This window comes from Vigna umbellata, chromosome 4, assembly GCF_029865625.1.
Source record: "Vigna umbellata cultivar VRB3 chromosome 4, Vumbellata_1.0, whole genome shotgun sequence".
Classification (NCBI taxonomy): Eukaryota; Viridiplantae; Streptophyta; class Magnoliopsida; order Fabales; family Fabaceae; genus Vigna; species Vigna umbellata.
Genome location: NC_142168.1, coordinates 24,333,797 through 24,356,347, shown reverse-complemented (window position 1 = coordinate 24,356,347; position 22,551 = coordinate 24,333,797). Strand labels below are relative to the sequence as shown.

Genomic DNA, 22,551 nt, shown 5'->3' with positions numbered 1-22,551 from the left:
ACGTCGAATTCGAGGTTGACGTGATATCGGGAGATGTTAAATTGACGTCGAACATAGAACAATTTGACGTAAAACAAATTAACGTCGAATTTTTCCAATATTCGACGTTAATCAATTTTTTTGTTTTTTTTAATTAATTGTGATCTTTTGTACAACTCTATGAGATTTGAAAAACAGAAAAAGAACAAATTTCAGTTTTTTGTATTTTATAAAACATGAATTATGAACGCGTAGTATCAACAACAAACAACAAACAAGTTCAATCAAACAACAACAACAAGCAGGTTCAACCAAACAACAACAAACAAGTTCAACAAGAAAAACAACAAACAAGTCCAACAAATAAGTTCTTTAAAACGAAAACGAAAGTTAACCTTCAAAAGGTGGGTTCGTGTGAATAAAGTGTTGCCACCAGTGAGAGAGAAATCAAAATGCGCCTATGAAGGACAAGAACACGAAAATAATCTGTCAAAATAAACAAAAATCATACATAAAATAGTTAATTAACATGCATTTGTAACAAAATAAGATGATTGTCAAACTTCGTTCTAGAAAAGCTTGAGCAGAGAAGAGAGTATCGCGAGCTAAAATAAAATGAATGAATTTTTAATCTTCCGCTCAAATTTTTATTGAATTCGCTAACCTTTTAACGTCTAATTCTAAGGAATTCGACATCATACGTAGATACATTTTCACCTTCACGCCAAACATTTTCCCAAAAATTTACTCAATAGAACAAATTTGACATCGAATTATGATTGTAAATGAGGTCTAATAATTGTATTTATTTACAAAAATGTCACTAATCATTTTTAACATTGGCTATTCAGTGGTTGGACGTTGAACGTGTGACGTTGTTTTTACACTAGTGTAGGGTGTAGTGCTAGGTTAATTAGATGCAGAAACAATTTGGGAATGAAAATTGTTTTACACTACTTTTTAAAACATTCATTTATATATATATATATATATATATATATATATATATATATATATATATATATATATATATATATATATATATATATATATATATATGAAATATAGTGAATGAAATATTTAAGAAAAAAGACATCATTTAATTAAGTTCATAATACACAACTTTTCTATTTAAACTATTGAGACCTGGTGTTATACCAATTTAGTTGGTTGTTTGTAAAGGTTTTTTATTTGATAGACAAAATCTTATGTTTCACTAGCAACCTTTTGCTTAATATGCAGGAAATTCAACAAAATAATTAAAAATATATTATTCAATTTTATCATCTTTTTAAACTTACACCTAAATTTTAATTTTATGAGACAAGTGAATATCACTCATCCTTCATATGCATTCTAACCTAAGAGATATTCAGATCCAGATTACACTTACACGGGAAACAAAACTCGCCAATAAAAGGAACATAAAAAAAGATAAACTAAGTCAATTATAGCATATGTATTTTTAAGTATTTAATATCTGAAAGTTAAAGATAGAGAAATTATTGAGAGTAGTGGGGTCGTGATTTCTTTGAGCAACTAGAGAAAATGGGAGTTTTTGAGGTAACATATAACCAAATTGTCATCTAACAGGTTCATTTATGATTTGTGTAGGTGTGTTCCTGCACACATCTATTTATATCAGCAAGTGGTACTGCATTTCTGCAATCAATACGTAAGATCTTAGAGATGTGGCCATTCAGTAGAAAAGGAGATTCTGGGTTTTCATCATCTTCCACAGCAGAAGAAGTTACTCTTGGAATCCATGCTAGTGCTCTCACTGCAATTGTCACAGGTCACTATTTCTTTCTCGATCATTTTCTTTTTCTATCAGTTCATGATGTAAACTAAAAAACCAGCTAAAGAAAATATTATTTTCTTATAAAATATATTTCATTGTAATAAACATATATTTCAATTTTTTTTTCACAGATTGTCTCTCCAATCTGAACATTGAAATTTATGTTTCTGTTAAGATTTCACTGTTGGTAAAAAAATTAAGAGAAACAGTAATTTCCTTAAGTGTTAATCCAGTTGTAAGTATCAACCACGACATTCAAAGTTAAGAAATATGATTTATAACTCCAATAATATTGTGCCCATTGATTATATTGACTCTCTTATTAAACAAATGAGATGAAATTAAGAACCTTCAAAATAATAAGACAAAATTAATAAAATCATCACAAATTTACAAAATATACTAAATATTAAAAAAAAGTTAACCACAACATTGAGTTTTATATTTTTTTTCGTTTCTTTCTCGGTCAACGTAATATAATTATGTGAATGAATGAATTTATCACAGAAACACGTTATTATTACTATTCTTTTGTACTTCACGTTCATACACTAGTAAATAAATAGTTTTCTTAACTTATATATTATGTTTCAATTTAAAAAAAGAAAAACAGAAACGTATAAAAATGTGCTAACAATTTCGTAATTTTAACAACAGTGTTTTGGTTTAGTATGAACCGATGCCTAAAAATATATACTATCTTGATTCTCTGATCAATCAAAGTAAAAAAAATTACTAACTTAATGTAAATCAGACTTTTCATTTTATAACTAAATTGATTAAATTGTTATATATCATACACAACCAATTTGTCTTTATATCACTAGCCGTGAAACTTATTATATTAGTTTTAGAATGTATTTGTTATGTCGGTTATTTTGATATTATAGGTTCAGATGATATAAAAAATGTAATTTTTTTTTGACAGAGAAAAATCTAATATAAGAAGTTGAACTTGATGTTGTAATATTTATTAATGTAAGTCTAGCTACTATATGTTGATAACCATATTACAAGAAAAATACTAAACAATTACTAATTTTAATGACCAAAAGTAATTAATTACTATACTAATCAATTTAGATATTAATTTATAAATTAAAAATTATTAATAATTAAAATAATTTCTATTATAAATAAAATTATATAATTAATTTTTAAATTGATAATTAAAATAATTTTTATTATGAATTAATATTTAAATTAGTTATTAACATTAGATAGCAATGTTTTGATTACTAAAAAAATTGGTCTTTAATCAGGAAATTGATATCTAAACATATATTTTTAATCACTAAAATTTGATATTAGTTAGAGATTTATTTTAGTATGCTAACATAATATATATCGTCATTTATTATTGTTTTTCCATTAGTGTTATACTATGTTTCTTCGATGAAAAAATATTTTTTATTATCATTGCATAAAGCACCTTAGATGTCTACGCAACCATGGCAGGAGATCCAAATAGACTATTATTCATATATACTAACACCTCATACAAATACAATTCATAATCCATTTTATCAACACCTCACAAAACCACAATATTCTCATCATATAATTAGAAAACTACTTATTTTCTTTTATCAAATGAAATGGTGTTGACACGGAGTTCAACACTATACAACCTATGCGCAAGACTACCTTATAAGAAAATGTTCTATTTTCTTGAGTTTAAATAATTATATATATATATATAGTTATGTTTTTTTAAAAGAAGGTTATTGTGTTAATAAGTTAGTGACTTTAACTTTTTATTTACAGATATAAAAGATTTAATGTATTTCTTTAGATTTTTTTTCAGAATAAATATAATTTGTATATGTTTTATGAGGCATTATCATTGTTTTGATGTAATTCTTTTAGGTTTGTATTATTTTTTTTTTCAATTTAAAATTTTTAAGTGATGATAAATGATAAATAAACTTTGGAATGTCATCATATAACATAATTTAGTCATCAAAGTTCATAGTTACGTTTAACATGAATTTATTTGAAATAATTAAATTTGAAAAATTTGTTACATGCATAAACATTTTTTTATTGAAGTTGTTGATGGTGTTGAAAGAAGAACAGGTGCATCAAGCGGTATAGGTGCAGAGACAGCTCGTGTTCTTGCATTGCGTGGAGTGCATGTGATAATGGGAGTGATTGATATGATGGATGCTTATAATGTTAAGGATTCGATACTTAAACAAATTCCCACTGCTAAACTCGATGTCATGAAGTTGGATCTAAGTTCAATGGCTTCTGTTCATCATTTTGTAGATGACTTTAATTCAACTGCTCTTCCATTGAATATTTTGATGTAAGCACCAACTTCATCATTCTACTTTTTCTTTCCTTTACTATTTTTCTAACTTCCTTTTTCTCTTCAATTCTAAGAAACAATGCAGGGATTTGTGCATGTCCTTTCATGCTATCCAAGGACAACATTGAACTTCAATTTGCTATAAATTATTTAGGTATTCATTACATTATTATTATTTTTTATCATATTGGGTTGCTGGAAATTGTCAAAATAATCTTTGAACATTATTTGACAGGTCATTTTCTTCTAACAAATCTGTTGTTGGAAAATATGAAGAAAACAGCAAGAGAAAGTAAGATTCAAGGAAGAATTGTCAATGTCTCCTCCATGGGTCATAGATTTACTTATCCTAATGGAATCCTTTTTGACAAACTTAATGATCCATCAAGGTATACCGAGTACTTCAAATGTAAGACAAGTAATAATATGGGTTATTGAAAATATTTGTGCCTGTTTTCTTCATAAAAAAATAATAAAATAAAATATAAAGAAAAAAATGAAATTTACTTTTTACATAAGATAAAATCAAGTTATGCATAAATTAAAAATAATATTTTGAAAAAGTTTTATGAAAAACTTTATAAATTGAATTATGCATAAATTAATTTTAATTCATGGAGAAGTGAATTTTAATTTTTATTTTGTAAAAATTCTTATACCAAATATTTTATAATAAGTTCATGAACTTTCCACTATAACAAGACAGAAAAAGAAATAGTATAAACTATTCGTTTTTTTGGTAGATGCAACTAATTAATGTTGATTTTATTAGGGTTGACGTCATGTCCACCACTAAAATAAACATCAGTATCAATTTGCATTATTGGTGGTAATTTTTTTTACCAAATATTAATACAACCTGATGAATATATTTCATCTATTGATGACTTCAGTGAAAAGATATAATTTTCTTATAATTTATAAAATATTTCTATTATTTCATTTTAAAGATATAAAGATTTCAGCATACAAATATATTAGAATTACAGTATGATTGCAAAATATGTGTGTTTTTCATAATGCATTTGCTTTCTTATATGTACAGCTACAACAATTGGCGTGCGTATGGACAATCAAAGCTTGCAAACATTTTACATGCCAATGAACTTGCAAGACGTTTCAAGGTTCTACCACATTAAATTTTTCATTCTATAATGAAACAAAGTTGTTGTCTATAATTTTTTTTTCTTTTATCTACAATAGAAATCACAGTTATTATATATATATATGCAAGGATACTAAACCAGTCAAAAAAAACAGAAGAAAAAAAAGGCTAAATTTCTACTTGGACATACTAAAAATCCCCAAGAAAGAGTTTTTATGTTTTATTTGCTTTTAGAAGTAAATAAATACCAACAAACATGTTTCTCCAACCATTAATGAAAAAAACTGTTATTACGATTTATCATGACAAATTAAAAAATAATATTTTCATAGTAAAAATAATAGATATTATAATTGGTGAGAAAAGACTTGTTATAATAAATTGAATGGTGTCATAAGAAAACAAACTTTTTATAATTTTCATAACATAAAGTTAAAACACTTATCATTAAAAAGCCATTTTATCTATCATAAAAAGTTCTATTTGCACTAATGAACCTCAACTGAGTTTGTGAACTTAAGGGTTGTTCCTCTTAATTGTAGTTACCATTCATTAATTTCTTAGAAGCATTTCTCTAAAAATTGTTAGATTTTTTACGTTATGTAAAACTTGTTAGATTTTTTACGTCATGTTTTAGCATACTAAACTGTTTCACATAAGATAAAAACAATTTAAATATATAATTTATTCTTTCATTCTTTCTTTTAAAGATTTTTTAATAATAGAACCGTGATAAAAGTTTGAAGCGTTAGAAATCCGATTAAATATAAAATGATTTGCATAAATCTCATCTTACAAATCAGTTTTATGAAATTAAGTTAAATTTAAAATTCATTTATTAATATAATATTTGAATTAATATTTGAACCATTTATTAAGGTTAATCTTAATAAGAATTTTTATTTGTTTGGTCTTCTTTTATTACTTATATTTGTTTTTTATTAAACTTATTATTATATCCGCCGATATGATTATTGATATAATGATATTATCTCAACTAAATTTCTCTCTATGTGTATCGTTTCATTAATGCTTCAGAGCTGTTCTCATACTGTTTAGTTTCTCTTTTAACACAAAACCTGGTGAACCTTGCTGATACAGAGCTTCCCATCAGTCTTTACAAAAGTTTTAAAATTGTACTTTTAACCAGCAATCAAATATCCTAAAAAAAGCTTAAGTTTCTGGTCTTGTTTTTTATTTGACAAAAATACTTATTTTTATTTTAGCAAAAAAGATGCCACCCAATAATGCATTATTTTCTATTTTGAAAAATTGTAGGAAATAGTTAGGACAATAAATTAAAGCATACAACAATTAAAGGTTGTTATGATGTAAGTTTACAAAATTAGAAAACAACAAGATGCATTAAATAGTTGTTTGTGAAATTTAATAATACTTTTGTTCAATATTAAAATTGACCAGGAAGACGGAGTAGATATTACTGCGAATTCTCTTCATCCAGGAGTTATTAACACAAATATATATCTTCAGAATCGATTTCTGACAGGTAATTAATTAAATATTTATATAAATTTACAGTCTACATGAAAATAATGTAAATAACCGTGTTTAAATTGCTAAATAATTATACTATTAGATCTACACAATCTTCTACTTTTTTTCAAAAAGTTTCAATACATACAGTTTTGGTATTAATCTTGTATTTTGTAAATGACATTGCTTGAAAAATGACATCAATGTGTTCACGATGAATTCAAGCATACATGTCTTTATAATTATATATTGAAACATCAACGTATAGGAAAGATATATATTTTTTTCAAGTATACTTTTTCTATAAGATGATATACACGTTGAGTTTTATGGCCATCTTTGTATGGTGTATGCAGGTCTAAGGAATATTCTAGGTCCATTTGTAATTCGTTACCTAGAGCGATTTGTGTTGAAAAATGTGCAGCAAGTAAGATAGTCTTAAAAGTTTCAGAGTTTTAACTCTTGGTGTTAGATATATGGTTTTGTCTTATTATTTTTTGTGTTACATGATGATAGGGAGCATCAACAACATGCTATTTAGCATTGCACCCAGGAGTGAGTGGAATCAATGGAAAGTATTTTGCAGATAATAATGTTTCAGAAGCATGTTTGCAGGGAAGGGACATGGATTTGGCTAAGAAGCTTTGGGATTTTAGCATGAATTTGACCATGAAAAATGAAAGTGACAATGGCCAATATATAAGAAAATAGTGTGTTGTTGAAGCTTAAAGTTTGATGCTTCTGTAAGGGTGGATTTTACGTATATGTATTCAAATGTTATTATAAAGCCCTCGTTAACATAACAAACATTGTAAGATATATCTATATAGTAAAATCCATTGGGAAAAGTTTGTGAGTATTCACGTTAGTTCATGTTTTATACTGGAGAAATAATTTTCCTGAATAATATCTATAATTATTATACAATAACAATAATAATGATAAGTTAGTAATAAAAATGAATTATTATTTAACAATAAAAATAATATATTAGTAATATCAGCAGTAATAATATTAATGATGAAAATAAAATCTTATTCTAATTTCATTGCTGTTTGACCAAAACGTATATTTTTATTTAATTTATTTCTTTTCACCTTTTTCTTCATCCTTTATTTCTTTTCTCTTCATAACCACCTACATAGGGAAGAAGAAAAAGTTTAAATAACCATTCTAAATTTCATTTATCTCATTTATTATGGGTGGAGAGGGGACGGAGAGAAGCTGGAGACAAAAACCCCATATGTTGTCTTTTCTCATAATGCACATCCCCTTCATCTTCTCAAATATCACTCATGTCATGCTTATTTGCATTTATGTCTTCATGCATTAATAACATTTTTTTCTTCGAAAATTGTGAAAAACATATTATTATATTATTCTAAATCTTTTATGCCATAACAAATGAAAATTTATGAAATAGATTTTTAAATACATTTTGTGTGAAATTTTGGTATGATCATTTTCTTTATCCAAGTATCTTTCCCTTTTCTATATATATTCATTGAGAATAATTGAGTTAAGAACTAAGAAAAAAAAGGAAAAACTATGTGAAGCTTTAGAGGTGGACAGTTTCTTTCCACACATTCATAAATGTACTCCATATAAAATAAAATATCTCTTTTGCATTTTTTATTGGGTAATTTAAAGTTAAAAATGACTTTTAAATTATATAATTTAGAAATTTTTTTATGATACAATTCAGAAATTATATTTAGTTTTTGAATCATATAATTTAAAAATATTTTTTCATGAAAAATAATAATTTTTTAGTCATACAATTCGAATGTTATTTTTTATTTTCAGAAAAAAATTGAGAAATTTCCTTATACGATGCTGGAAAAATTTTAGGAAGGATCACGAAGAAGTTGTCTCATAAGTCTTAATGCCTTCTTCTTGTGAGATTCTTCACGCACCTCCATACATTTCTTGGTAAGGAAGAAGATTAAATATAAGGGTAAATATGTCACTTCACTATATATGAGGATAGAGGATGAAATTATGGAGGTGCGGCGCCTTCTTTATTTGCTAATTTTGTTTTGGGCCTCTATTTTTTGTTCGCCTCTTTTTCGTTTTGGGTGTTGCTCCCTCCACTACCATTGTATACTTCCTTCACTTTTTCACATTATTTTAAATATAATTATATCCTTAAGTTAAAAAGATTTTTACTTTTATCCTATTTAAATAATTTGAAACCTTAATTTTATTTTCCCAACACTCATCCACGGAACTCTCTTCCCCTTTTCTCATTTTCGTTTCACTTCCCCATCTCCCTGCTTCTATTCCTTTTTCTTTCCAGTTTTTTTTTTGTTTGAAAGCTTCCATTGCCGTCATGGTGTGAAGCAGCGTCGCCGCCGTGGTGTGGGGAGTGTCGAGGAGCGTCCAGAGCGTCGACCAGCGTGAGGAGGAGGAATTCTTTGCAGTTTTTGTTTCTTTCAGGTTGGTTTTCTTCACCATTCTCTTCATTTTTTATGTTAGGTAGTTTAGTTTAGGGTTTATTATTATTTGTGTTGTCTGAATATGTGCTGTTTTGTCACTATTAATGGTTTGATCTCGCTGTTGGTTCCATTGTGTGCCGCTGAACAGTCCCTGCAAAGGCCAAAACGGATGTGGGATATCCGTTTGGCCTTCAACGGATGTCCGACTTCCGTCGACGGATGTGGGAGATCCGTTGAAGGCCAAAGGAATATCTCACATCCGTTTCGGCCTTTTGGGATATTTTTTTTCAGTATGAAATATAGAATGTAATAAGCACAATGACACTACACTCTCGCAACTTAATTTTCAAAGTTAAAAGCTCCATCGAATATATCAATACGTATAATTCTTCCAATTAGTCAACTCAATTCAAAACACATTTTAATTGTAATGATGTATGAATTGTGCCTCTGGTACCTCTTTAGAATAAAAATCAATTTTGATTTTTGACGATTCATAGGTTTTTTAAATGAAACAATTATATTTTTGTTAGAAATGGTAAGAACACGCGGTGCATCTTTTAGTTCTCGAGGAGAGAGTTCGACGCAAGGCGAAAGTTGGAGAAGATCTACTTCTTCCGCTTATAGAAGGCGTGCAGGTCCTATTGAGGATGACCCTTATGTTGAGGAGCGAGCCTTTGAGGAGCAGACATATGAAGCGTATGAGACTCATGGTCAGGAGGATGCATTTCAGGCCCCTGACGACGATGACGAAGAGCATGCGAATGTTCATAACATACAGGAGGATATCGGTGGATTTCCTGGAGGTCCACGTGATGATTCATTACTGACGCACTATGTTCAACATGTAGCTTATGCTATTTCACAGGGCCGGTGAGTGCAAAAATAAAATTTATTTTATTGTTTTTTTTAATAGAAATTTTATTAAATATTGATGTGTAGGATCGAGGGGACATACTCAAGTTGATCGATCTCTCACGGAAAAAAGTAAATAAGTTAGGACCATGCCACGAGGGAATTCAACACATTGTGTTGAATTTCAGTTTGATGTCTCTCACAGATATTTATTATGATTATGTTGATAAGGGCTTACTCCTCGGATTCATAGAGAGGTGGCATTTCGAGACCAGTAGTTTCCATCTCCCTTTAGGGGAGATGTCGGTTACTCTTGATGACGTCTCGACATTACCTCACCTGCCCGTGATGGGACAAATGTGTGATTTGGAGGAGTTGGAGTTTGAGGAGGCTCGTACAACCCTTGTGCAGTTGCTCAACGTTGATGGTGGCACAGCTGGTGCTGAGATGGAGGACGCACGTGGTCTGAAAGTTAGACTTAGCTGGCTTAGAGAGATATATGTTCAGAGGTGTGAGTCACAGCATTGGGACTATGCTGTCAGAGCATATTTGTTGCATCTAGTAGGATGCACGATTTTTGCAAATAAGAGTGCTAGTTCTATACGCGTGTCTTACTTGTTGTTATTTGGAGACGTACACGCGTGTGGCAGATATGCTTGGGGCGTTGCTGCACTCGCCCATTTGTACAAACAGCTCGGGGATGCGAGTCTCGCCTCCACGAAGCAGATGGTCGGATATTTGACTCTATTTCAGGTACAGTTATAACTTTGACATTTATTTCAGGTATTTATTTCCATGTTTGAAGATGGATGAAATATAATTGAATAATTATTTTTTTAGAGTTGGATATACGAACATTTCCCTAGCATGGGAAGGAGGCGGTTGATGACTTCTTACGATGATATCACACCACGTGCCATGAGGTGGCAGAGCCCTAGGCAGAGTTCCACTCTTGCGGAGATTCGGTCATAGTTAGATGCGCTGACATACAGTGGAGTTGTATGGCATCCGTATGAGGGGCATCGGGCCATTCGACCATTCTTCGGCATCTGTATGTTTTATGGATGGATTCGGATTGGTGACACCCTTTGTCGTCATTTGCCTGAGCGTGTGTTGAGGCAATTTGGGTTTCAGCAAGACATTCCACGATCACCGACTGCGGTTCCAGATGTAGATATAGTGGCCATTGATGATGTTTGGTTGCACTTCAGAGCTCACGTTGTGAATAATGTCAGACATGCAACATTCCCTTCTGACTGTGTCGATTGGTACATTCAGTGGTTTAGGAGGGTTTTGCATCCTTATATTATTGTTGTTACAGATGACGCGCGACCGGCTCTTGCGCCTAGACAGCGCCCTGATGTTCCACAGGAGGCGCGACCCCATCGTAGAACGTCTCCACCTTCACCATCTGGCGCCCTGGTATGTTATTTTTCATTTCTTATATTATTAATTTTTCTTCATCTTGTTTATTTAATTGTTTGATATAATTATAATGCAGGCTAGATTTAGGCGAATGACGAGAATGTTATAGTCCTTGATATCGTGTCGTCATGTGACCGAGGGTATTATTGCACATCAGGTGTCAATGGACCTGCTTCATATTGCTAATGAGGGCATCGACGAATATTCCCCGACTAGGAGAGGGTAACACTCTTAGAAGGGGTGTTACAACAATGGTCATGCACCTCACCTCAGTTGGAGAAAATTACCTCAATGTACATTTTTTTGAAGAAATCAATGGCCTAACCTCATCATTGGTGCAGGAAACACACCCAATAGCATTAAACTCACTCACCCATCTAAAAAAATGAAAAAATTCAACAAAAATAGAGCAAAAGCCATCATGAGGAGTAGTGTTGTTCCAGCTGAGAAGTATAGTTGAAGTTTCTGTACAAATGACCCTCTAGCTTCTGGTAATCAATTACAGAGGTCTTGAAATTGATTACCAAAGGCCAGAGGGCCATTTGTATGAAAAATTCAACTATACTCTTAGTTGGATTAACAACACTCCCCATTAAGGGTTTTGCTCTGTTTTTGGTCATTTTTTCTATTTTTTTAGATGAGTGTGTGAGTTGAATGTGAATGATTGTTTTTCAAGTGCAATAATGGTAAAATAATTTAACATTCGATGATAACCACATAGGTTCCTTGTATTCCATTACTATTAACTTGATCATGTTCATTACAATGATATCATATTACGTACATTAATCCTAAAAAATAATACAGTCATCCTAACAATTAATACAGTCATCCTAAAAAATAATACAATCATCCTTATTAAGCACACATCCATTTCTTTGAATTCTACAAATTTTTCTAAAAAAAAAAACCCACAATTAGGTTTACCCATCTAATTAGTAACTCATTTAACATATTTATACTTAACTTAACATTGTCAGAAATTCAAAAAACTAACTAAATGGTGTCTTTGCAATTAACTTCCTCTGTTGCGGAGTCAATCTTCCATTCAAATCACCAACACACTTCGTTTGAAAGAATGACGCATATTCAAGTGCATAAAAAATAAATCAATTACCAAAGGATAAAATGCAAATGAAAATGGATACATCGAAAATGTTAAAGGGTAAATCAAAATGGAGTAAGGGGAAAGGGAAAAGGGGACATAGACAATACAATGGGGAAAAGGGGAAGGGGACACGGACAATGCAAAGGAAAAAGAGGAAGAAAGCAGCAAATGTCCACTTTTCCCTTCCAAAAACGTCTTCCACAAAAGAATTTAGTTTTTTTAAAAAGACATTCAAGTGAACCAATTATTCGACAATATAAAGTTGGCAAATTTATATTGTCAAATAAACTTTATAGATAGTTGCTTTGTCCCGGTCGGTCTTTACTTAATAAATTGTGTTACCTTTCTCAACCTTTGAACAACTTATCCTTTTGATAACAACCTTTCATATGTAAAAGAGTTATTTTAACAACCCACATATTCTCTTTTCCTCCATTTGTTGACTCTATAATAATAATATTAAATTAAATTGTTTAATTGAAAAATAAATAAAGTTGTTAGATAAAAAATTAATAAAAATGGTTGTTGAAGATAATATATAATAAGTTTCGAAGAGTATAACTTAGCCCATCCTCGATATCAATACCACCTTCACCTGCAAGTCCTTATCAATCTTTTTCTTCTTCGTTTGTTCTTAATTCTCTTGGGTTATCACAAAACCCTTTTATATAGAGAGAGAGAGAGGTAACCGAATCATCTATTCTCAAACGGTCAAAGAATTCTGTAGGTAAATCAACTCCTACCAAATCCTTAATAGTTCTCCCATGTTTTTCATATTTGTTGGTAAACATTTAAAATGTCTGGTGGAACAAGGACTGTCTGAGAAATTGCTGCAACAAAAATTATTTTATATATGTTATTCAAGTTTTTTGCTCTTGTTTTTGTATTTTAGTGTTTATGTTGGAATAGAATCGAACTTATATATTAATCTACAAACTTATGCAATTCAGATTCAACCGCTGGAAAACATAGAGAAGAGGCAAGCTTCACAGATCCAAGGTCTTAAAACCAGGTTTGCTAGTGTTTCTGTTCTAGCAATTTCCAAGGTTCCTTCTAATTATTGTAAGGTCTGTTGTGGGGTTCTCTGCTTGTTTCATTGTGCTTAAAGAAGTTTCCTTCTCATACCACCTTTCTACTTCAACCTACTTAATTTTTCTGTATATTTTCCATACTGTTGCTATTATTATTTATTTATCTTCCACGTAGTTTTGGTGTATATGCTTCTACACCGTTCAAAAACAAAACTCAAATTTAAAAGCATATAGTTAAATTAGACATGAGAGTTTATTATATATAAGTGGATATAGTTAAAAGTTACACATGCTAGATAATCTCAGTTTATTAGTTTATTATATATAACTTAACGTAAATTTTATCTTATAAAATAATTCGTATTATTGAGTTAGATTTAAATTGATTTTTTAATATAGTATTAAACGTAAATTTATCATTAGATTATTTATTAATCTCTAATCTCACTGGATATTAAAAAATTTCACATCAACATCAAAACTTCATCTAACATACGTCATTTATGATTTCATGTCGGTGCATCAACCCACACTGAAACTGATATACAGAAGAATTGAATTGAGAATTTGCGACAGAGAAAAAGAGATGTGGCCATTCAATAGAAGAGGAGGTTCTGGATTTTCATGGTCTTCCACTGCTGAAGAAGTTACTCTCGGAATAGACGGCACTTCTCTTACTGCTATTGTTACTGGTCTCATTCTTCTTTCCCTTCCTCAATAAATGATTCTTTCATATTGCTTAAACGTATAGAAAACAATGACATTTTTATTGAAGTTGTTATTGTTGTTGAAAGAACAATAGGTGCATCAAGCGGTATAGGGGCAGAGACAGCTCGTGTTCTTGCATTGCGTGGAGTGCATGTGATAATGGGAGTGATTGATATGATGGATGCTTATAATGTTAAGGATTCAATACTTAAGCAAATTCCCACTGCTAAAGTTGATGTCATGAAGTTGGATCTAAGTTCAATAGCCTCTGTTCATCATTTTGCAGATCAGTTTAATTCAACTTCTCTTCCATTGAATATTTTGATGTAAGCACCAACTCCTTCTTTCCACTTTTTCTTTCATTTACTATTTTTCTAACTTCCTTTTTCTCTTAAATTCTAAGAAACAATGCAGGGATTTGTGCATGCCCTTTTATGCTATCCAAGGACAACATTGAACTTCAATTTGCTATAAATTATTTAGGTATTCATTACATTATTATTACTTTTTTATGATATTGGGTTGGTGGAAATTGTCAAAATAATCTCAATGTTTTGAACATAATTTGACAGGTCATTTTCTCCTAACAAATCTGTTGTTGGAAAATATGAAGAAAACAGCAAGAGAAAGTAAGATACAAGGAAGAATCCTTAATGTCTCCTCCATGGGCCATAGATTTACTTATCCTAACGGAATCCTTTTTGACAAACTTAACGATCCATCAAGGTACCAAGCAGTTGAAATCTATGCAAGTAGATTTATAATATATATGTTTATATTTATTTAACATATATTATAAAAGTAAAATAATTATAAAAAATAAAATTTTATATTTTTAGAAAAAAATAAAAATAGAAAAGATAATATTAAATAAATGTAAAAAATTTATACGTGATAAAATATCATTTATATTTTCTTTAAGAAACAGCAGTCGTGCATGTCCTTTTTGCTTTTATTTTTCTCCCAAGTTAAAAAGTGTTACCAAAATTTAATTTTGCACTCTCACTGTGACCTGTTAACAACATAATATGTACTAAACAGATATAGTTGATTGATTAGCATGAAAGTGATTAATGGTGTCAGTTAATCTTAGAGGTATCCATATTAAACCTAATAATATATATACATCTTTTTTTTTATATCAGTTACTAGTAATTTATAAATTTATCATTTTTATTCTTTTCGTAAGTATATATTAGGTGCGAGGTCGTAATTTCAAAGCATAACTTAATCGTATTCACAAATATTTTTGAATCTATCCATTTAGATAACTTTCAAAAGAAACTGCACCAGATTCTAAAAAAACCCAGAACAGAACCTCACTCTTTTAGGAATTTATTGATATTTAATTCTATTATACGTTTTGCTCTTAAAATGAAAAGTATTATTTATAGTCTAACTAATCCTTAAATCAATTTTAATTTATAGAAAAGTTTATTTTCTTTTTCTAAAAGTATCTCTGAAGAATTGTTATGAACAAATTCATCCAAAAAAAATCCTATTTATTGATGAAACAGAGTAAAAAGATGTAATTTTGTGTATCATTTATAGAGTATTTATAATTATGTGAATGATACAGATTTCAACAAAAGAAGTGCATATAATTCATTTTCTTTCTTTCTTTGTTTATAGTTACAACAATTGGCGTGCCTATGGACAATCGAAGCTTGCTAATATTTTACATGTCAATGAACTTGCAAGACGTCTCAAGGTTGTGGCATAGTGAGTTATAAATTATTAAATGTTGATAGTTGATTAATAAGTTTATTTAACCATGATGAAGCATGGTAGGTAGTTACCTTTTTCATCAAATAGAATGTTATGTATTATTTCAACATGCCATAATAGTAGCAGTTGTTTGATTTTGCAAATGATCAGGAAGATGGAGTGGATATTACTGCTAATTCTCTTCATCCAGGAGCCACTGTCACCAATATTTACCTTCAGAGTCCTCTACTCACAGGTAATCCATACATTTCTGTAAGTTTATGGTTTACATCAGAATAATCTAAATAACATGATTTCAATTACTAGACAAGTAAATTAGCTGTTTATCATATATATATATATATATATATATATATATATATATATATATATATATATATATATATATATATATATGTTGGAAATTTCACATCGAATAAGATTAATTTTTAGTGAGTACAAATTTCACTTTACAAGTCAAGTTTGTAAATTGAATTAGGTTTAAAATAAAATTTTTAGTGAGTACAAATTTCACTTTACAAGTTAAGTTTGTTGAATTAGGTTTAAAATAAACTTTTTTATATACGATAGTTATAAGTTAGAGGCTATCCTAATAAAGTTTCTTATTTGTTAAGTCTATTATTTCATCCAAAGCATCCATTAATGTATAATATCACTCTTAAAAGTGGGTACAAACTTTATGTTACAATTCGATTTTGTACAACTAAGTTACACTTAAAATTCACTTCTTATCATATGTGTGTTAAATATATTAGTTCGTCTACGTATAATAAATTTAATCTTGATAAAAACAAAAGATTATTTCTTAAAAACTCTTTCCAAACATTGATTAACATGTTAGTAGAGGTGACAAAACGGATCAGTCTCCCCTATTCTGATATGTTAGGCCCATGACTCGTCGAAAATTGGTCGAGCTAGACTGAGGCTAAAAATTGTAACATGTCTCGCCAGAAGACAAGCTGACTTGTCACTTTTTTATTTTTTAAAAAAACTTATTTTTAAATATTATTTATATATAATTATAAATAAATATTTAAAGCATATTTAATTATATAAATGTTTTGTATTTATATAAAGATGTTAATTCTTTTTTGCAATTCTTTGATCTTTTAATATCTTTTGTAATCAAATATTTGGACCAAAAGTTATTGTTATTCCAATAATAGTTAATGTCTTAATTAGAGTGACAAATTATTTCAAATAATACTGGATTGTTTAGTTTAAGACAAATTAAAGTTCAAAGAGTAATCATTTTGTATCTTGCGATATTTAATGAAACTTGATTGTATGGATTAGGAGATGGATGTAGTTTCAGTTATAAACAAACAAATATAAAATTTTGAATTGCAAATCTTTATTTTCCTTTAACTCCTTCAAATTACATTTTATAAAATTATCTCAAGATATTTTCACAAATGATTAAGCTACTTTACATAGTAATTACAATTTTAAATTAAAATAAACAAATTCTAATTAAAAAATTTAGCATTTCTATTTAATTCTCAAAAGTTATATATGTTTTCTTTTGACTTGGAGAAGTCATTTTATTTTTAAAGGAGTTGTTATAAGGAATATTAATCAAAGTTATTTTTTATTTACTTTCAGAAATGTAAATTATTGTAACATTAAAATTATTACTTTTACATTTTTAATTATATCTAGTTGTTACATAGCATAATATAATGAAATACTTGTTACTTTAATTTATAATATTATTATTTTTTATTTGAACTACATATCTACCATCTATACGGGCTAGAAGTTAGTTAAAATAACTTATGGCTTATAACTTAGAATCTCCTAAAATAAACTATTTTGAATGTGTTAATGACATTAATTATAAGTTAATCAAATAAATTAGTAATAAACACATTATAAGACATTGCATTTATTAATTAATAGCACTAAAAAAATTATAAGTAACTTATAATATGTTAAAAAAAATTATTTCATAACCAAAATATACTCTTATACTGCAATTTTCTTTTAACTTTATATATAATGAACAAAATCACCTGCAATTTTCTTAATAGTATTCAGTGAAATTTAATTCAACATTTTCCTAAAATTTTATTTAACATATTATACTTTAATAATGTTAACTCATTCCATGTAACTATAAACTTGTCTTATTCCAATATATATATATATATATATATATATATATATATATATATATATATCAACGTATGTTTAACTAAATTCTAACAAATAACTTTTTTTTTTTCTAAAGTTGTTTAATTTATAACATATATTACTAAAATTTAATTTTACATATACTATTGTTAATAAAATTCGTAGCATATATTCCTAAGATTTGGTTCTACGTACATATAGTATTCTTAAGAAATTTTCTAATTTATTTTTATTAAAATGGAATAAGGAAAACACAAACTATTAAAAAGTATTAGAATAATGTGTTAAAATATATCATAATGAATTTTATTATTTGTTTAGTCTATTATATTATCTATTATTAAAAAATTTATTTTTTAGAAACATACCGTCTCAATTACTATCAAATTACTTATTAATATTTAGTTTTATGCTTAAAATATACATGTTTTCACGTAAGAAAAGTATATTAGATATCTAATATAATATTAACTAAAAATAAGATAAATTTATAATATATAAATAAATATAAACATCATTTTATAGATTAATTTTATAAAATTGAGTTAAATTTAAAATTAATTTGAGACTATGTTGCACTCTTTCTATACAGTCTTTCTATATAAATAAAAGCCATGCATTATATGATATGATATTATAAGTATGTTCTTACATTAATTTTACGTTAACTAATATCATTTTAATAATGATAGTATAATTATGTTACATAGGCATATACTGTGTGGTTTATGCAGGTGTGTGGAATCTGATAGGGCCATTTGTAATGCATATTCTAGCTGGAAATGTGGTGAAAACTGTGCAGCAGGTAAGTTTGACTCACAAGAATCAATATAAGTAGATTTAAATATATTTTTTTTACACAAATTATTCCTCTTTTATTTTACATTTAGCAAAATATAATTTTTGAAGATTAAAAAGTTCAACCAGAATTAGAAACTAAAATGTATAAAAAAACTTGTATGATTATAGGGAGCTTCGACAACATGCTATGCAGCATTGCACCCAGAAGTAAATGGAATCAGTGGCAAGTATTTTGTAGATAATAATGTTTCAGAAGCATGCTCGCATGGAAGGGACATGAATTTGGCCAAGAAACTGTGGGATTTTAGCATAAACTTGACGAAGCAAAATACAAGGTTACAATGATCAATTTAGATATAGAATACCTTTTAGGTAAATAAAAATCTCAACAATGTATGCTGTTTCTATTTTTTGAGTGGTATTTTTCAAGCTTAAAATTTGATTTTTTTTAGTATAAGCGTGGAATTTATACCCATTATTAAAAAATGTAATTCATTTCATAATTTTTATTTGTATAATTCTTGTATACAGATACTCAATTTTTAGAGCATTTTGTTCTTACAAATAATAACAAAATTAAGAAACTTATAATAATATTTTGTTAAGGCATATAAACCAATAATTTAAGTAAATAAAATATCTTCATCCGATCAACATTGCTTCTCAAGTTGATAAATGTATGTCATACATTTTTAAATTTTAATAATCTTTAAAAATTCGGTTTGTCACAATTTTGATAAAAATATTTTTTGCTTTGTCTTGCTTTCTTGTCATAGTAGGTGTAAAATCTGAAATTATATCTGTAAGACCCAAAAAAAAAAAAAAGAAACAAAAAAGAAACAATGCAGAGAAGGTAGCAACAATAGAAGCCACGCTCCAGCACCGTCTCTCCTTCATTTCATTTCACCATCAACCAACCTTTCCACTAAGAGATTTTTCTTATTAGATTATTCATCTACCAACCCATTGTCTTCAACACCATCATGACTAGTACATTGAATCTACAATGGGACACCTCTTCATCAACACCCTTGTCTCCCGTGCACCCACTAATCCAAGTATGGTTAATAAAGTTTGAATGCAGATTGAATGGAGAAGATAGTGCGTTTGGTAGGGGAGACAAAATAATCTGATTGGGAGACACCTTTTGACTACCTTTTGACAGGCATTATCATCTCCAATTCTGGTTAGGACAGGAGGCCAAGACTTCTTTAACTGATTCTAGTATAATCTCCAGCTCACCCTTCCCCTGCATCTAACAAACCAATAGAGACCAAATCACAAACCCCAGGCCAAAAATTGGATTCAATCAGCACTCCCCACCCGCCATCGTCAGCTTCAATTTCTCCTCCTCGCAAACCTTGCTTTCAGTTACCGCCGCACCGTGCACCGTGGACGCGAGCCGCATCACCCAACTCGTAACCAATCAACCATACCTCCCTGCCATCACTTCACCGGCATCCTTGTTTATCCACTCAAACCTGCAAGAAGAAAGTCACAAAAACAGAAATGACTAAGCCACTGTGAACCCTTCAGTCCTTTTCCAATTTGGCCGAACCACCCTCATCCTCCTCTTCGAACCATCATCATCATCAGCCACCATATGAAATTTCCTTGCCTCCATAACAACCATGAGTCACCGGGAGTTTGAACAAACACCTGAAACACGGCAAAAATCCAGAAACCAGATTTGAGTACCATTCGGACGTCGAATCGAGAGACCCATTCACTGGATAGTTGAAGGTCGCGTTGCGAGGAAACCGTTACCGTAAATTCTCAAACCTAGGTTCATTCCTCCATCATCGTGGCACTGTCTTCTCCTTCGTTCCGGCAGTGCCGTGAACCTCCACTCATCTCCACCGCAACTTCCAACACATTTAAGCAGCTACCGTGATTTTGCGCCTCAGCATCACCATGTTCATCTGCCCTGAACCATCGCGCCTCCCTCCGCCTTCGCCCCTTCTCCAAGCCGTCGTCAGTCGCCGTAGCGCGCCTCACTGCCTCCATTGCGTCGTCGTCTTCTCCTTCGTCACAGCCGTTCAACTCCACCATCTACACCACCTTGAATTTCCCTTACCGCCACCAAGAGCCACTCTCCATTATCTTGACCTTTCCTCCGAATCTCGTCCAATCAGGTTTAGTCATCGTCGTTCTCGCCACCCTCGCTGCCGGAAGGTTCCCGTTGGATTCACAACCGCGAACTCTTTCCCGCGAACACTGTCATCGGGATAGGAAGGACGACCTTAGGCGCGCTAATGGCAGGGTTGCTTCGGATGAACCTTTCTCTCGGCGTGAATCTTGTTGCTAAAGAGGAGGATCTTTCCCCAACGCGGCTAGCTAAGAAAAGTGAAGTTTGGAACAACGGGGAGCTAACATTTTTAAGCTTTTTATGATTTAGTATTGTTTTATTATTATTTATGTCTTGAAATTTCGTGTGAATAGTATTAATGCTTACTTATATCTATCTATATTGAATTTCTGTGTTAATATTATATGTTGTTGTTTTAAATCTGTAAATAAGAAATTTGTTAAAACTAGTTGAGGAACACTTTGGTTAAGGAAAGACTTAGTACATAAGTTGTCCCTTGTGAAGCACCTCTCTTTCCTGAAAGTCTACTCAACAAGTTTTTAACTTAAATCTTGTTGAACAGATTATGTACTGTTAAATTATTGTGCAATATATCTTGTTGGAATGAAAATTTCTGATGAATTCATGTTATTATGGTAGATATGGAATTATGAATTATGATTATGATGGTAGGATAGAGGAATCTCAAAACCGGAGTTGGTACATCCTGATCATAGAGCAGTCCTGGTCCAATCTAGTAAGTTGTGACTAGTCATATGTACTGGCGTTTATGGTGAGTTTGATTCGTCAAACATTTGATTCTTCTCCGGTGACCATTATGGTGGTATTTTAGTATTGTTAATTTACTTTGTGATATATTCATTTTGTATGATTTCTGTGATGATTGGATTTGAATTTATGTGTCTGAACATGATATGAGTATTATGGGGAGATATCGTAAGGGTATAATATGAGTTGAGGAATGTGAGCATAGTATGAGTCTCGCGGAGAGATTCTGTAATGCCATGGTATGTGTGTATATGTTGATGTTGAGGGTTCTGAAGTTGGAGGTTATCCTGATACTCTAATAATCATCCAGTCTCAAGTAGAGAAGGATGAATTATTTGGTGAGAGGGGCAGGAGGTCCTGGTCTATGTGCCGGTTTTGGACATAATGTTGAAGACTAACCTTGTGGATGGTATGGAAGGCAAGAGGTCCTGGTCTATGTGCCGATTTTGGACATATTGTTGAGGACTAAGAAGGCATCACAAGTGCGTAACCTCCCATTGACCGCTCATCAACATATCGTCGGGGACTAACCTTGTGGATGGTATGGAGGGCAGGAGGTCCTGGTCTATGTGCCGGTTTTGGACATAGTGTTGAGGACTAAGAAGACATCACAAGTGCGTAACCTCCCGTTGACCGCTCATTAACATATCATCGGAATGAGTGTTTATTGGGCATTGTGGAATGAGTGTCTATTGAGTACTATGGGACGAGTGTCAATTGAGTATTGTGGAACGAATGTCTATTAGTGATTGTGGTATGATGGTATAAGTA

At 30.3% G+C, this 22,551-nt stretch overlaps 3 protein-coding genes across 5 annotated transcripts; all 3 read left to right on the top strand.

Moving 5' to 3' along the window:
• Positions 1-1,649: 1,649 nt before the first annotated feature.
• On the top strand, positions 1,650-7,544 carry LOC124832214 (short-chain dehydrogenase TIC 32, chloroplastic-like). Of its 3 annotated transcripts, none has more exons than XM_047306364.2 (8): positions 1,650-1,774; positions 3,860-4,091; positions 4,169-4,248; positions 4,330-4,483; positions 5,140-5,218; positions 6,622-6,706; positions 7,050-7,120; positions 7,210-7,544. In XM_047306364.2, the coding sequence occupies exons 1-8, from the start codon at positions 1,669-1,671 to the stop codon at positions 7,402-7,404; spliced, it is 1,002 nt and encodes a 333-aa protein (XP_047162320.2). In that variant the 5' UTR covers positions 1,650-1,668; the 3' UTR covers positions 7,405-7,544. The 3 variants fall into 3 exon arrangements, with proteins under 3 accessions (XP_047162320.2, XP_087969881.1, XP_087969880.1); XM_088113754.1 differs by having other exon boundaries at positions 1,662-1,774; positions 3,855-4,091; XM_088113755.1 differs by lacking the exon at positions 6,622-6,706 and having other exon boundaries at positions 4,330-4,503; positions 7,210-7,527.
• Positions 7,545-11,039: 3,495 nt separating this feature from the next.
• LOC148199654 (uncharacterized) lies at positions 11,040-11,637 on the top strand. Its single transcript, XM_088112743.1, has 2 exons — positions 11,040-11,408; positions 11,569-11,637. Exons 1-2 carry the CDS (start codon positions 11,040-11,042, stop codon positions 11,635-11,637), a joined length of 438 nt encoding a protein of 145 aa, XP_087968869.1.
• A 1,765-nt stretch (positions 11,638-13,402) lies between these two features.
• On the top strand, positions 13,403-19,450 carry LOC124832210 (short-chain dehydrogenase TIC 32, chloroplastic-like). The gene is made up of 9 exons (XM_088113756.1): positions 13,403-13,531; positions 14,100-14,242; positions 14,353-14,584; positions 14,662-14,741; positions 14,831-14,984; positions 15,891-15,969; positions 16,137-16,221; positions 18,857-18,927; positions 19,092-19,450. The coding sequence occupies exons 2-9, from the start codon at positions 14,137-14,139 to the stop codon at positions 19,266-19,268; spliced, it is 984 nt and encodes a 327-aa protein (XP_087969882.1). The 5' UTR covers positions 13,403-13,531; positions 14,100-14,136; the 3' UTR covers positions 19,269-19,450.
• The last annotated feature ends 3,101 nt before the right edge of the window (positions 19,451-22,551 follow it).

Excerpts from the sequence above, each read along its gene's own strand:
- LOC124832214 (XM_047306364.2), top strand. The coding sequence starts at position 1,669 with ATGTGGCCATTCAGTAGAAAAGGAGATTCTGGGTTTTCATCATCTTCC. Across the intron at positions 1,775-3,859 it reads TCTCACTGCAATTGTCACAG|GTGCATCAAGCGGTATAGGT; the intron begins GTCACTATTTCT and ends AAAGAAGAACAG. Across the intron at positions 4,249-4,329 it reads ATTTGCTATAAATTATTTAG|GTCATTTTCTTCTAACAAAT; the intron begins GTATTCATTACA and ends ATTATTTGACAG.
- LOC148199654 (XM_088112743.1), top strand. The coding sequence starts at position 11,040 with ATGTTTTATGGATGGATTCGGATTGGTGACACCCTTTGTCGTCATTTG. Across the intron at positions 11,409-11,568 it reads CTTCACCATCTGGCGCCCTG|GTGTCAATGGACCTGCTTCA; the intron begins GTATGTTATTTT and ends ATTGCACATCAG.
- LOC124832210 (XM_088113756.1), top strand. The coding sequence starts at position 14,137 with ATGTGGCCATTCAATAGAAGAGGAGGTTCTGGATTTTCATGGTCTTCC. Across the intron at positions 15,970-16,136 it reads AACTTGCAAGACGTCTCAAG|GAAGATGGAGTGGATATTAC; the intron begins GTTGTGGCATAG and ends GCAAATGATCAG. Across the intron at positions 18,928-19,091 it reads TGGTGAAAACTGTGCAGCAG|GGAGCTTCGACAACATGCTA; the intron begins GTAAGTTTGACT and ends GTATGATTATAG.